Source organism: Anabrus simplex, chromosome 2 (assembly GCF_040414725.1).
Source record: "Anabrus simplex isolate iqAnaSimp1 chromosome 2, ASM4041472v1, whole genome shotgun sequence".
NCBI lineage: Eukaryota > Metazoa > Arthropoda > Insecta > Orthoptera > Tettigoniidae > Anabrus > Anabrus simplex.
In genome coordinates this window covers 1658049-1674058 of record NC_090266.1, presented here as the reverse complement: position 1 = coordinate 1674058, position 16010 = coordinate 1658049, and the positions used below count along the sequence as shown (strand labels likewise).

Sequence of the window (16010 nt, the reverse complement as noted above, 5' to 3'; positions counted from 1 at the left end):
TTTTGAAGGAATGCCTTTCAAACAACTTACCACCGAAGTTTCTCCAGAAATACAATAATTAACACATACGAACTGCTCAGACATGCAAAACACAAAACAGGACTAATGAAATTTGGTTAAAAGAAGAAATAAAATTCTTATAACGTAAGAAACAACACCTCAATAATGAACTTTATTCAACACATCTGAAAGCATCCCATGAACTCCCACACAGCTATTGGAATTATTTTCAACAAATTTCCAGAGATAAAATAGAAGACTAAGCCATAAAGAAACAAAACACACTAAACAAAAAACTGGAAACACTGAAACAACAAAGTAAACCAAAGCCACTAACCATAATCCAAAACAAAGATCCCTCTCTTCCTAACAAGGATTCCCAACATAAATTCCATCCACCTATAAAAAATCTTACAATAACCGCATTTGACGACATAGAAACGGATATGTTGAGCAAGGGACCCAAACACAACTAGGATAATGCATCATCCTACCAGAATATTATAGCTACCGTTACCGAAACAGAACTTGCTTTACAAAGGATTCCATATGATATACAAGACGAAGTTAGACACGAAATCAGTAGAAAGATCCCGCAATACATCAATAATATTCACAATAATAACTTAAACATGAATACCACCAATAGATTGAACTATTATTATTTATTTAGCTTATGGCTAGTACATAACTCTACATACAAATATTCAAAAATATAACAAACAATATAACACCTTGAACAATCAACCAATCTCTAAAACAGTTCATAAACTTAAATCCAAGCTGTCCAACCATTGTACAACCCCATCAGAAGCACACACAAACTCCTTCAGCTGACCGGAGTATGACCTCCTAGGACATTCGGTGACAATATGATGGATGGTCTGTTTCTTCTCACCACAGTCGCACTCAGGGGAGGAGCGCATACCCCACATATGCAACAATGACCCACATCGTCCATGATTGGTTTGGACTCTGTTGAGAAGAACCCAAGTTCTTCTGGGGAGATTAAAACCAGGTGGTGGGTGTTGGCGACTAAAGAGTGTCTGCCATTCATCTGGAGCTGAGTTGGTCCACTCCAATTGCCATTCATCAGAACCGTTAAAGTTCCTATTGATGAGTTCCCTTGCAGTTTGAATGGGTGGAGATCTTGACTTCAGACGTCCATACCTAACAACCATGTCTTCATGAATGGGAAGACTTGGGTTCATTGTTATCTTTCTGAACTTCCGAATTAGGTTATTTTGTCTGCAAATCCTTCAAGGTGTTATGTGACTCAAGACTGGCAACCAGAAAAGAGGAGTAGATCTGACTGCGCCGCTGACAATGCGCATCGTCTGATTCAAACAACATCACTATTCTTAACATAAGGGCTATTCAGCCAAACAGAAGAACAATACTCGGCTGTAGAGTATACCAGTCCCAGTGCTGACGACGTAAGAGTGGATGCTGATGCTCCCCATGTAGAACCTGCAAGTTTGTGAATGATATTGTTCCCGGTCTTCAGTTTAGCAGCGGTATTCATTAAATGTTTCCTGAAGGATAGTGTCCGATCAAGAGTTACTCCAAGGTACTTGGGGTTAGAATTGTGTGGCACCGGGCGAGTTGGCCGTGCGCGTAGAGGCGCGCGGCTGTGAGCTTGCATCCGGGAGATAGTAGGTTCGAATCCCACTATCGGCAGCCCTGAAGATGGTTTTCCGTGGTTTCCCATTTTCACACCAGGCAAATGCTGGGGCTGTACCTTAATTAAGGCCACGGCCGCTTCCGTCCAACTCCTAGGCCTTTCCCATCCCATCGTCGCCATAAGACCAATCTGTGTCGGTGCGATGTAAAGCCCCTAGCAAAAAAGCAAAAAAAAAATGTGTGGTAGGGGAGAGGTGTCGAGGGAAACATTCAAAGTAATGTTTGCCTGCCTGTTATTAAGGTGAAGGAGACAGGTTTCCGTTTTGCTGGTGCTAGGTATCAAACACCACTTATCAAAGTACTCGCTCAAAATGACAAGGTCTCTGTTCAGAATTGCTTCTGTTTCATTCACATTGGATTGCTGAGTAACTGTTGTTAGGTCATCCGCGTAAGCGAATTGGCGTGATGTAGTACGGGGTATATCGGCAATGTACATATTATACAGCAATGGAGAGAGCACAGATCCTTGAGGGAGACCATTGTTGAGCTTTTTAACTTTACTATGTTTGTTATCCATAACTACCTGGATCAGTCTATCTGATAGCATGTTGTTTGTGAGTTGTGACATTACTCTGCATCCAACAAGTTTAAAAAACTTGTACACAACTCCCTCTCTCGAAACCGTATCATAAGTGGCTGTACGGTCTATGAACACTGCACCACTCTTCAGTCGTTTTTCAAAACCTGCTTCAATGTGGGTTGTTAACGCAAGAACTTGGTCTTCACAACTACGGTTAGGTCTAAAACTGGCTTGTTCTGCTGGGAGCGATCGTAAAATTAGAGGGCTTATTCTGTTGTAGATGAGCCGTTCCAGAAGTTTGTAACACACACTCATTAGAGCAATTGGACGATAACTTTCAGGACAATCGGAAGGTTTACCTGGTTTCAGAATAGCCAGAATCTTGGTTCGTTTGAACTCTGGAGGAAGTTTGCCTGTAATCAGAATATTTGAGAAAAACCATAACAACCATTTCCTTGTGTTTTTCCCACAATGCTTGAGGAATTCAGGGTGAATGCCATCAAAACCAGGTGCTTTGCGGTTTTTTGTTGTCTTCAAAGCAGACAGGAGCTCTTCTTCGGTGAAAGGGGCAGAAATATTTGATGAACCAATATTATTTCTTTTCATGAAGGTTAGTTCTTTTCTTATTAACCAATTGAGTTCTTTCTTGGGTTTCACTTTAGACAATCCAGCAATCCGTTTGATAACTTGATCAGGTGATACAGCAGATTTGGGCTGTGGAATGTGAGGTGATCTCCCCAACTTCTTTAAGAGGCTCCAAGCCTTTCAGCTAGAATGTTTGAAATCCATAGTCTCCACAGTTTCTGTCCACTTGTTCCATCTGGCTTCACGCGTTCATCAGCAACATCTGTTTCTCCATTCTCTTGAAAATCACTGTAGAGTTTTTCACATGTTTCATTCCATCCAGGTATGTACTCCTTTCTGACCCCTCTAGGAATGTGTCTTTTTGCAGCGGCAATTATTGCTTTAACAAATCTACAGTAGTTGTTGACAACAGGAAGAATCCATCTTATGCTGCTGCTATCAAGATCAGCAGAGAAACTGTCCCAGTTAGCTTTGACAAAATTCCACCATGGAAGAGGAGACGATCTAATAATGGGGATTTGAAGGCTCATGAGCCCCAGACGCACTCACAGCAGAACACAACAAGCCTTCAAACACATCGGCACAAGACTTCCACAACAACTAAAACTACAACCACAAACGTAGATGAGAGAGGTGTTGCCACCAACTACTTCTAATTCAAACTCAAGACCTGCTGTTTACTATATTAAAACTTACCAGAGTACATCACAAGTTGGAATATATAACACAATATAAAAAATTTCTTCATGACAAAGGTCCCTATCAATATGACTCATACCAGCTTCAGAACTTTCTCGAAGATTACCATACACAGCTAAAATCAACATAACATAAAAGCAAAGGAACTACACAGAAGATAGAAGAATGGAACCTATGTAACATGAACTAAAAATTTTTAACAAGTGTCTACCTATACTTACCAAATTTTAATGTGTTAAAACTTTTTAAGTGTTTTATATTATGACCCATATGTTTTAATATGTCCTACATACTCATGTTCTAACTTATTGTAACTTTTTACCTTGACTACTGATATTTTAATTACATGCTACTGTATACATTTCCATCCCCCATTAGACATCCGGATGTCTAATACAATAACAACTTGTGAATTGTCTAATGGCTGGAAACAAATCATGTACTAGCTGATGATGGCCGTTAAAGAGCCGAAACCGGTACTAGTTTAATCTATTTAAAATAAATTGTGTATTGATTGGTGGAAAAACACTTTTCTTATCTATACTTTGAGCGCCTATTTCCAAAAAAAACAGGACGGTGCTGACTGTGTGGGAAGTTTGTGAGCACTCTACGAATAGCAGGTAAACTGTATCCGTGGTGATCAGTGGACACAAAACATAAGTCAGGATTGTTTTCTGTGTTCCACCTTGCTGATTTAAAGGAGTCTTTGTCCTTTGGGTTGAAGATGTGCTGAATATTGGACAAGTCTGACCATTCAGTAAGTTTTTCTCCACAAAGGTCATTTGATCTGTATCCCCATTGGGTGTGATGGCTGTTAAAGTCACCCACATAGACAGCAGGATGTGCAAAGTTTGGAAGAACATTATCTCTCTCTCTTAGTCCAACCCTTCGTAAGGGTGTAGTGGCATCACGCGACAATCCTTTTGGTGATCTTCCTCCAGGAGTCTCTGCTTTGGGCATGGTGACTTGCTTGCTGTAAGCTCGCCCTGGTTAACTTCTTGATCTGGTCCATCCATCGTAAAGGCGCACGTCCTCTAGGTCTTCGGCCTTTGACTTTTCCCTCTATGATAAGTATATTCATTGCCTCCTGTCTTCTGGCAATATGACCAAAATATCCGAGTTGTTTTTGGTTGATAAGGGTCGACAGTCTTGTTCTGATGCCGAACTGTTGCAGGATCGATTCATTAGTACGGTGTGCTGTTCATGGTATTCGCAGTAATCTCCTATAGCACAACATTTCTAGAGCATCAATCCTGCGGCGATCCGCTGTCTTCATCGTCCAAGTTTCTGCTGCATAGGTTGCGATAGGGAAGATCAGAGTTTGCATGAGGGTGAGCTTTGTCTTGGAAGTGATGGAGGTGTCGTTCCAGATGCGAGTAAGTTTTGCTGTTGAATTTCTCGCAATTGCAATGCGCTTGCGGATCTCAGGTTCACAGTCTCCAGTATTTGTGACAATAGATCCTAGATACTCGAAGCGACTGACAACCTCATAATCCGCAATTCTTGTTATGGCAGGTCTGTTGTTATTAAAATGGAATACAATCATCACTTTGGTCTTTTTATTGTTGATTTCAAGACCATATTCTCTGCTTCGCTCGTCTAGCCTCCGCATGATGGTTTCTAATTCATGATCATCTGTTGCAATAATCACGGTGTCATCTGCATATATGAGGTGGTTAATTTTCCTGCCACCAACTGTGATGCCATCACTCCAGTCCTCGAGAATCTCCCTCATAATATACTCACTGTATACATTAAATAAGAGGGGGGGGAAAGAATGCAACCTTGTCGCATACCAGCACAAGTAGAAAAGACGTCTGAGAGGTCGCCATTAACTCTCACTGTCGCAGTGTCCCCATCTCAGTGAGTATAGCCCAGAGCTTTGACCATTTTACCTTGTCGAAGGCTTTCTTGTAGTCCACGTAGCACAGGAACATCTTGATATATTCCCTTATATTCTCTATGAGCTGCTGGATGTTTAGGGTCTGCTCACAAGTTCCTTTGCCTGGAACAAACCCGGTTTGTTCCTCGGAGATTTGTGGAAGTAAGAAGGTCTTCAGCCTCTCGTTCAGCACCGTGAGCATGATTTTACTTGCATGGAAGATGAGGGCTATCGTTCGATAATTTGCACAGTCAAGTGGAGAACCTTTCTTGAACAGTGGTACGAAGACGGAGTGGCACCACTGGTCCGGCCAATTTCCAGATGTCCATATCTACATAAACTCTAAGGGCCCCCTGCTCATCATAACCGAAGATTTCTATATTTCTTTGGACCAATACGCTAATCCCATTCATAACATTAACGATATTACAGAGAAAACCAGCATCATTTTTGATAAAGCCATTCCGGCATTAAAGAATGATTACCTCAAAATAGTAAACACACGCTCTAACAAACCAACGAATCACAAGCCTGACCCCGCCCCTACTTCCCCAATAGTCACTCCTCCTTCCCCTCTACCTACAGCCCCCTCCACAGCTAATATGAACCCCAGACGCACTCGTAGTAGAACACAGCAATCCTTCAGACATATTGGTACAAGATCTCCACAACAACAATAGTAAGTACTCTTACCATATACACACCAGGCATTCCTTCATACACACACTATACTTATATTAGCTTGTCTTTACAGACTACAACCACAAACGAACATAGACGAGAGAGGTGTCGCCACCAACAGCTTCTAAATTCGAACTCAAGACCTGCAGTTTATTATATTATATTATATTTAAAATTTACTGGAGTACATCACAGTTGGGTTATATAACACAAACATTTTTTTCATGACGAAGGTCCATATCAATATGACATATATCAGCCTCAGAACATTCTCGAAGATTACCTCACACAGCCAAACCAACATGACATAGAAGGAAAGGAACCACACAGAAGACAGAAGAATGGAATCTAAGCAATATGAACTTAAATTTTAATAAGTGTCTAACCTATACATACCAAATTTTAATGTGTTAAAACTTTTAAAGTGTTTTATATTGTGGCCCGTATATTTTAATGTGTTCTGTATACTCATGTTCTCACTTATTGTAACTGTTTACCTTTGACCACAGATATTTTAACTTCATGCTACTGTATATTGCAATTCCATCCCCCATTAGACATCCAGATGTCTAAAATAATAACAGCTTGTGATTTTGTCTAGTGGCTGGAAACTGATCATGTACTAGCTGATGATGGCCCTTAAGGGCCGAAACCGGTACTAGTATAATCTATTGACAATAAATTAAGTATTGATTGGTGGAAAAACACATTTCTTGTCTATACATTGAATCTGTCAATACAGGAAATGAAATTTATAAATAATAATAAAGCATCATAATGTAATTAACAAGCACATTAATGTGTATACAATTAACTCTTACTATACTTCAAAAAAGATTCTTCCCTCCTAGAACATATAGTTAGATGGTATCTTTCACTAAGTTTGTTGCACGGTGCACGATTGCAAAATTTCTCGTTTTGGCATATTTTGTGGTGGAATGCATTTATTGCAAGTCTGATGAGAATGTTCCTTAGTTTCTGATTTTTGTTCGCACATCTCCTGTCGATCTTCGCATCTGTAGAATGGAAGTCTAGGGGTATGTCTTGGCATTTCTTCTCCCTGGTCTCAATAAGCACCCTCGCTGGATTGGTGGACGGTTAGGATAACTGGAGTCGTAGTTCCTTCTCCGTCTCCGTTACCTATCAAGGTTCTTGCAGTTCGGTCTTGCTTGGTGATCCTAGGACCATATCGTATGCATACATATACAGTGAAACCGAGGTGTGTTTCTTTAGAATCTTCGTGACGTCTGCAGTGGCAGTCTTAAATAGAATGGGGCTCATTGGGTCACCCGGAAGGACTCCGTTGGTCTGAATGATTTCTCATGAAGTTGCGGTTCCATCTTTGATTTCTACCTTGTTGTATGCCAGTATGTTTTTGATCATTTCTGTCATAGCGTTTTCTCCCATCCTGGATTTCAGTTTTTGCAGTAGTTTTTCCATGTTTAGCAGGTTGAAAGCCTTGGTGCAGTCTGTGAAGATGACATGGAATTGCCGTTGGGGTGTCTTAGTGCTTCATGAATGTTGCTCTGTATGTTGTTTATGGCTTGAAGGGTGGGTATTCCTTCTCTGAACCCAAATTGTTGTTCGGTTATTTCTGAGTCTACAGTTGCTGTGAATCTTTTGGTGAGTAATTTGAGGAATACTTTGAAAATGATCTTCCCCAAGGCTATTCCTGTGTAAGAATTTGTGCCAGTTTCTTCTCCTCTTCCTTTCTATAGGACCTTGATCGCTGATTTCCGCCAGTCATCTGGTACTTCGGTAAGAGTCGTGCATTTATTGAAAAGGTCAGTCTATACGTCAATCAGCAGGTCCACAGAGTCTTTCAGTGCCCCATTGTGAATCCTGTCTGGGCCACCTGCCTTCTTATTTTTCGCTGAGTTGATTACACTTTGAACTTCCAGTTCTGAGAATGGGGTGAAATTTCTTTTAAGTGATGAAGGCCTGATATGTGATGCACTTGAGTTTAACGTGTTTAGTGGTCTTCCCATACCTCCAGGGGTCCTGTCAGATTTCCACAAGGTGATATTTAGAATGACTCTCTATAAAATAGCATCTCTTTGCTGAATGAAACACCTAAATATTTAGTGGATTACCGCTGCTGATTTCACCTTGCAGTATCATGTAACACAAAACAAAGAATGACTTGTTTTGTTCTTGAAAGAACATCACCAGAGAGGATGTACTGCAGTAAGTATTAAAGGGTTTCTAAACAATTTTGATTTATTGAAATTGGCTGATGGTCATTCCTTGTTAATAGTGTGTTTTTTACAATTATTTTATAATGTTACAGGGTTATTATTAGTGTTCAACAGATTGAAAAGCTTTATAGTTTCATTAACTGAGTTGACGCTGAAAAGTATGGCTTCCTTTTCATCACTGAAGCACATCTATGTTGAAGGTACTCTTAGTTTAGGAAACACTGATGTGTAAAACTAATTCCACTGTTTTTGCAGACTGAGAAAGTTCTTTACTTGGCTACTGAGAGTGTAATTCCCTTGGAACAGTATTTGAATTCTCTTTCCAAAGAGGGTCATCAGCGTGATTTGTACTTAGCATGGGGAATTTTTCAAATCACTGTAAGTAAATATGGATATTCTTTCATGACTTCATATTTTTCATTTTGACAATAGTAGTATCTATATAACATTTTTGTAATTTTGGTGTGTTTCAGAGAGCTTTAAGTTTTTTAAACAATGATGGGAATTTACGTCATAACAATGTCTGCCTGTCGTCTGTATTTGTGAATGGTGCTGGTGAGTGGAAGTTAGGAGGAGTGGAATATGTTGCTGGTGCAAATGAAGGTACAGGACTTCCAATTAAAATTCTCCCTGCACTTGAAAAGTATGATCCTCCAGAAAAGGCTGATCCTAGTCGACAAAGGCTTGTTACAAAATGGTAAGAGTTTTGTGTCTGTCATGATTTTGCTGCTTAAGAAAAAGTTAAGTGAAGGTATATCAACCACTTTAATTATTTCAATATTTTGTTATTGTAAAATTCCTTCCATATAACGAAACTAGCTGTTTTGTACCCATTGTTGACATGTTCATTTTTGTAATAGCAAAAGTATTGGCATCTGGCAGAGGTGAGTGATTGCAGAAGTGACAGAGCTTAGTTCATAACATTTAAGTGCTTAGGACAGTGTAGGCCATTACATTTTGTTTTCTTTCCCATCATTAATATTAGGGCATCAATCAGTCATTCACTACTGATCTACATTGAGGGCATTCACCCAGATGGCATATACCCTATTAGTTGTTAACCTGGTATTTTCTTAAATAATTTCAAAAAGTTGGAAAAGTATTGATTATCTCCCTTGTTAAGTTATCAAGAAGGTAACTATGGGTTTGCCGGCCCTGTGGTGTAGGGGTGGCATGCCTACCTCTTACCCGGGGGCCCCAGGTTCGATTCCTGGCCAGGTCAGAGATTTTTACCTGGATCTGAGGGCTGGTTCGAGGTCCACTCAGCCTACGTGATTAGAATTGAGGAGCTATCTGACAGTGAGATAGCGGCCCCGATCGAGAAAGCGAATAATAACAGCCGAGAGGATTCGTCATGCTGACCACACGACACCTCGTAATCTGCAGGCCTTCGGGCTGACCAGGGGTTGCTTGGTAGGTCAAGGCCCTTCGAGGGCTGTAGTGCCATGGGGGGCGTTAACTATGGGTTCTGAGAAAGATCTCGCACAGCTATGTAGAGCAAATTTGGAGAAGAACATTTATGATCCCACAGGTCCTTACCTCGAAGAAAAGTACTGCATGACTGGGAATGCCAAATTTATGAGGCAGATGATTGATGTTAGAGGAACAATTCTATAATTCTTTGTAGACACTTAGGTGTATAAAATTAATGTATGTTTTATATTTGATGCAGAATTAAAAGAATTTTTTAGAATATACTGTTATGAATAAAACAGGTTCTGTTTTATTATCGTAATTTATTTCAGGATGACCCAATAAATGCACATACATACTGCCTCTTACTTACCCGGTCTAACCCAGCAAGCATACGAGAGATCCCGAGGTGGACCGTTCGTTTGCTAGCTGTCCCAATTTGAGAGGCATTTAAAGGACAGGGGTTGACGGCAATACAAAAGAAACAATTTTAAAACAGACTTGACATTTATTTTAATAATATTATTTGCCTTACGTCCCACTAACTACTTTTACGGTCTTCGGAGATGCCGAGGTGCCGGAATTTAGTCTTGCAGGAGTTCTTTTACGTGCCAGTAAATCTACCGACATGAGGCTGTCATATTTGAGCACCTTCAAATACCACCGGACTGAGCCAGGATCGAACCTGCCAAGTTGGGGTTAGAAGGCCAGCGCCTTAACCGTCTGAGCCACTCAACCTGGCGACATTTATTTTAAGATATGCACATATAAAATAAAATTTAACAAAAATTATCTCTTGCTGAACATTGCCAGAATAACTCACAAATTTACAATTGCCAAAATAAATATACATTTTATAAATTCACATTGCTGGATTTTTTGCTGATGCTGACATACCTGGAATATTCTGCAAAATAAAAAATAAAAAATTAGCCTTGTCTTCTGGTTACACAAAATTAAATAAATGGAAGAACTCCTTCCTATCCTTGGATAATTGATCCATCCTCATAATAATATATCAATAAATGATCATTGTAACACCCTTAAATATACAGTAATACTATCTGCATTATTAAAAAAAATATATTAAATGTCCACTTAGTGCATGTGGTTGATGCCCATGTTATCCCTAAACCTAATCTGCACACTATATTACAGAGAAACATGTGACTCTATGTTAAATTAAGATTATTAATTAGATTATTTAAATTATAATTATCCTTGAAAAATTATTATATGAATATTTAGAGTCGACTATGGCTTTAAATAAGACTGACTAAACATTATTTACATTTTACATCATTGCAATACTTTACTTTGCTTGTACTTGTTTATATTTAGAAAATGAATCAATCTTATTCAGCTTAAACTAATTCATTTTATCACAACAATGAGGTTAGGAAAACATTTCAAATAAATAACCCTGAAAAATATTTCTAACTACAATCACATTCATTCCATGCACTCAAGACTCTCAAAATTTATTTACAAGTTACATCGAATTGTAGTCTTTATTTTTATTCATGACTTTTGTAACCTTTATTACAGCGGTTACACTAAACAAAACATTAAGCACAGTAAAGGAAGGTAAGTGCCATTACGCCGTACCAAAAACTTCACACACAGTTGAACATCAGCTGGAACTAAGCGGAGCTCCGCCGACAACATTATACGTAAATATCAGTAGTTCCTCGCACTCTATATAAGGGTAAACCCTGGCCTTGGAGTAGCCAATCAGAATGCATGAGTCCGCCTATCGCCACCTAGATCCACCAATCACAACTCCTACTTTCAGTCGCGAACTTTAAATGTTTCTCGAATACGCACGTTCGTGAATCTTCCATTTCCAGAATAGTTAGAAAATGCCTTCTAGAACACGTAACCAAAAAAAAAGGCAACACACCATGTTCAAAAATTCATGTGACAAAAATTTCTGGATACTTCCCGTAAATATAGAACTGAATTCTACTATCTACAAATACCACATGTTATGAAATATTACACTGTACAGGTTAGGTCGTTACAAATAAAACATTATCACCACACTTTACAAATAAGTTCTTCAATAAACACTTTCCACTTCCACTACATTGTTCACCTGTGACAACTTGTATGGGGTAAAGGTTGGATTGCATTTGACTGATGACCTTCTGTTAAATTCTATATTGTCAACACCTTACATGACTTGTGATTGAACATGAATTATCACTTAATTGAACCTTACTCTAAAATTACAATGATCATATATATTCCAAAAATCAATGTATTATTCAAAAGACTGGGTAGAAACAATAACTATGCACAACACCTGGGTTAAAATCGATTCTGTTGTAGCATGTGGACATTGAGTGCCTATATATTATTATTATTATTATTATTATTATTATTATTATTATTATTATTATTATTATAATATATAATTCGCTGGGGCCATCAAGGACCACGTTAAGTCTTGTTGCATTTGACACTGAACTTGGCCTTCTTTAGAGCCCAAATTTCCCTCATTCTTTGTGAGTGGGCCTGCTTACGCTCCTCTGTCCAAGGGGCACCGTGTCTTCTCTTCGGTTGCTCGTCTCGGTTTAGCCTGTTCGTCAATATTTTCTTGCGGAAGAGATCTCTGTTAAAGGCATCTTCAGCTGAGATATGTAGTATTTGCAGGTCTTCTTTAGTATTTCTAAACCAGGGAATTGTGTTTTTGGGGTTTGAATCAAAAAAGTGAAAGATTTCTTTAGTTAACTTTCTTCTGTCCATTCTTTTCAGATGACCGTAAAATCGTGCCCGTCTTTTCCTGATTGTGTCGGTAATTTTCTCTATTTTGCTGTAGACTTCCTTGTTGGATCTCTTTTGATGGATTCCATTTCTGTACTTTGATCCCAAGATTCCTTTCACAATTTTGCGTTCTCTCTCCTCCAGTTCTTCAAGGAGTCCTTTGTTGGCATTTAGAGACAGGGTTTCGGCTGCATATAGAACTACTGGCTTCAGAACTGTTTCATAGTGACGTATCTTGGTGTTTTGGGAAAGGCATTTTTTGTTGTAGATTGTGCGGGATGTTTGGTAGGCTATTTCCAGTTTGCGTACTCGCTCCGGAAGTGCTTCTTTGTCCAGTCCATTTTTCATGATGATCTCACCCAGGTATTTGAATTTGTCTGCTCGGGTGATGTCCCCGTATTTTGTATGGAGTTTTGGTGGAGTCTCTTTGATGTTAGTCATTACTTCTGTTTTCTCAAGCGATATCTGCAAACCAGTTGGTTCGGCAATTTCCTTTAAAATTTCAACTTGAGCTCTAGCGGTTTCTATGTCGGTTGAGAGAACAGCAATATCATCGGCAAATGCTAAGCAGTCTGTTGCGATCCCCTTGGATTTGGTTCCTATTCTCAACGGACTGTAGTTGGTTTCCTGTAATCTCACCCGCCGGGTTCTGATGATCTTTTCAAGAACACAGTTGAAGAGTATCGGGGATAATCCATCACCTTGTCGGACTCCTGTTTTGATGTCAAAGGAATACAAGAGACATCCGTGGAACTTCACCTTGGATTTTGTATCGGTCAGGGTGGCTCTAATTAATGCCAGCAGTTTCAAATCAACTCCAAATTCATTTAAGATGTTTAGCAGGACTTCCCGGTCAATGGAGTCGTATGCTTTCTTAAAGTCCACAAATAGACACATACTTCTTGGACCTTAGTGTACAATATCTGATGATCGTTTTCAGATTTTGGATCTGTTCAGCTGTTGAGCGACCTTTTCTGAACCCTCCTTGGTATTCACCTATTTGATGTTCGACTTGTGCTTCCAAACGCTCCAGGATGGCAAGTGATAGAATTTTGTAAGTCACGGGTAGCAAATATATTCCTCTGTAGTTGTTGATGTTCTTCATGCTCCCTTTTTTGTGTAATGGATGGATCAAAGCTATTTTCCAATCTTCGGGTAGGGTCTCCTTGTTCCAAATTTCTTCTGTTTGCTTTTGCAAGATATCAAGTGATTCTTCTGGGGCATATTTCCATAGTTCTGCTACTACTGAGTCTTCCCCCGGCGCTTTGTTATTTTTGAGACGGGCAATGTGGCGCTTGATTTCATCTCTGTCGGGTGGTCTGGAATCTGGGTACCTGAGTAAGGGTTCCTTGGTCTCAATGGTGCTTTGCGGTTTAGAGCAATTAAGTAAATTCTTGAAGTAATCTGCCAGAATGCTGCAATTTTCCTTTGACGTTGCCAGTGTGCCGTCCGTTCGCTCAAAACATAGAGATGCGTTTGAAGGCTCTGTAGTACTCTCTGCTTTCATTCTTCCTAAAGTTTTGTTCTATCTTTTCAATGAGAGATTTTTCGTATTTGCGTTTCTCAGTTCTGAACACCCTAGCTGCTTGGGCACGTTGGGTTTTGTAGGTTTCCCAATCATTTTCTGATTTCGTAGAGTTGTACTGTTTCCATGCATTGAGTCTTCCTTGGAGGACTGATTCGCAGGTACCATTCCACCAGGCATGCTTTTTGCTTCTCTTGATTTCTGCAACGTCTTTGGCGGCCTCAACAAGGAGACTTTTGGCGTTGTTAAAGTCACAGTCATTTGGTCTAGCCTTCTCCTGGAACTCCTCGATCCTTTGCCGAAGTTTATCATTGTCGAAGCGTGTGATCTGTTTGGTTGTCTTCCTTGTGTTTGCGGGAATTGGTTTGAAGTTGATAAGAGACATATAATGATCTGAGGCCACATTGATGCCTTTCTTTACCTTGACATTCATAATCTCTGGGCTGTTTCTCCTGGAGATCGCAACATGATCAATTTGGAACTCTCCGAGAGCTTGGACGGGAGAACGCCAAGTCATTTGCTTTCTGGGTAGATGGCGAAAGTGGGTCGACATGACCTGCAGGTTGTGATTTTCGCAAATGGTCACCAGTCTTTTGCCGTTGGGATTGGTTCTTTTGTGAGCAGGGTAATTTCCTATAACTTTCTTGTACTTCTGCTCACAACCTAGTTGGGCATTGAAGTCACCCAAAAGAAGCTTGACATGGTGTTTGGGGATTTTGTTCAAATTTTCATCCAGTAGGTCCCAGAAATTATCAACTTCGTCTGGATCAGACTTGTTCTTATCGTTTGTAGGAGCATGTGCGTTAACTAGGGCGTAGGTTTTGTTCGTGCATTTAATTGTGAGTATAAACAATCTGTCATTCACAGGTTCGAAATTTGCAACCGATTTAAGGATCTTGGTTCTAACAGCAAACGCGGTTCCAAGCATCACAGCTCCATTGAGGATTCCTCTTTGCGCTTTGCTCTTGAAAAATTGGTAGCCTTCAGATTCAAATTATTATTATTATTATTATTATTATTATTATTATTATTATTATTATTATTATTATTATTATTATTATTATTATTATTCAAATGTTAAAATATATTTCAACACATGCTCCAATTTCATCAGAATCAAGCAATACTGATCTGCATTTAGGGCAGTCACCCAGGTGGCAGATTCCCTATCTGTTATTTTTCTAGCCTCTTCTCAAATGATTTCAAAGAAATTGGAAATTTATTGGTAAGTTGGTAACTTGGTAAGTTATTCCAACTCCTAACTCCCCTTCCTATAAATGAATATTTGCCTCAATTTGTCCTCTTGAATTCCAACTTTATCTTCTTATTGTGATCTTCCCTACTTTTAAAGACGCTACTCAAACTTATTCGTCTACTAATATCATTCCACGCCATCCCTCCGCTGATAGCTCAGAACATACCACTTAGTCGAGCAGCTCGTCTTCTTTCTCCTAGTTCTTCCCAATCCAAACTTTGCAACATTTCAATAACGCTACTCTTTTGTCGGAAATCACCCAGAACAAATTGAGCAGCTTTTCTGTGGATTTTTTCCAGTTCTTGAATCAAGTAATCCTGGTGAGGGTCTCACACACTGGAGCCATACTCTACTTGGGGTCTTACCAGAGACTTATATACCCTCTCCTGTACATCCTTACTACAACCTCAAAACATCCTCATAACCATGTGCAGAGATCTGTACCCATTATTTACAATCCCATTTATGTTATTACCCCAATGAAGGTCTTTCCTTATATTAACGCCTAGATACTTACAATGATCCCCAAAAGGAACTTTCACCCCATCAACGCAATAATTAAAACTGAGAGGAATTTTCCTATTTGTGAAACTCACAACCTGACTTTTAACCCCGTTTATCAACATACCATTGCCTGCTGTTCATCCCACAACATTATCGAGGTCACGTTGCAGTTGCTCACAATCCTGTAACTTATTTATTACTCTGTAGAGAATAACATCATCCGCAAAAAGCCTTACATCTGATTCCACTTCTTTACTTAAGGTCCAATAATATTGCCTTGAGGAATGAGTGTCAGA

The 16010-nt window shown here is 39.4% G+C and overlaps 1 protein-coding gene across 1 annotated transcript in view; it reads left to right on the top strand.

Moving 5' to 3' along the window:
• The window catches only part of yata (N-terminal kinase-like protein yata), an 882319-nt gene that overhangs the window by 98336 nt on the left and 767973 nt on the right, over positions 1 to 16010 (top strand). The window contains exons 3-4 of the mRNA XM_067140315.2: positions 8504 to 8626; positions 8722 to 8945. Of these exons, the coding sequence (XP_066996416.2) occupies positions 8504 to 8626; positions 8722 to 8945 (347 nt within the window). The remainder of the gene's footprint in view (positions 1 to 8503; positions 8627 to 8721; positions 8946 to 16010) is intronic.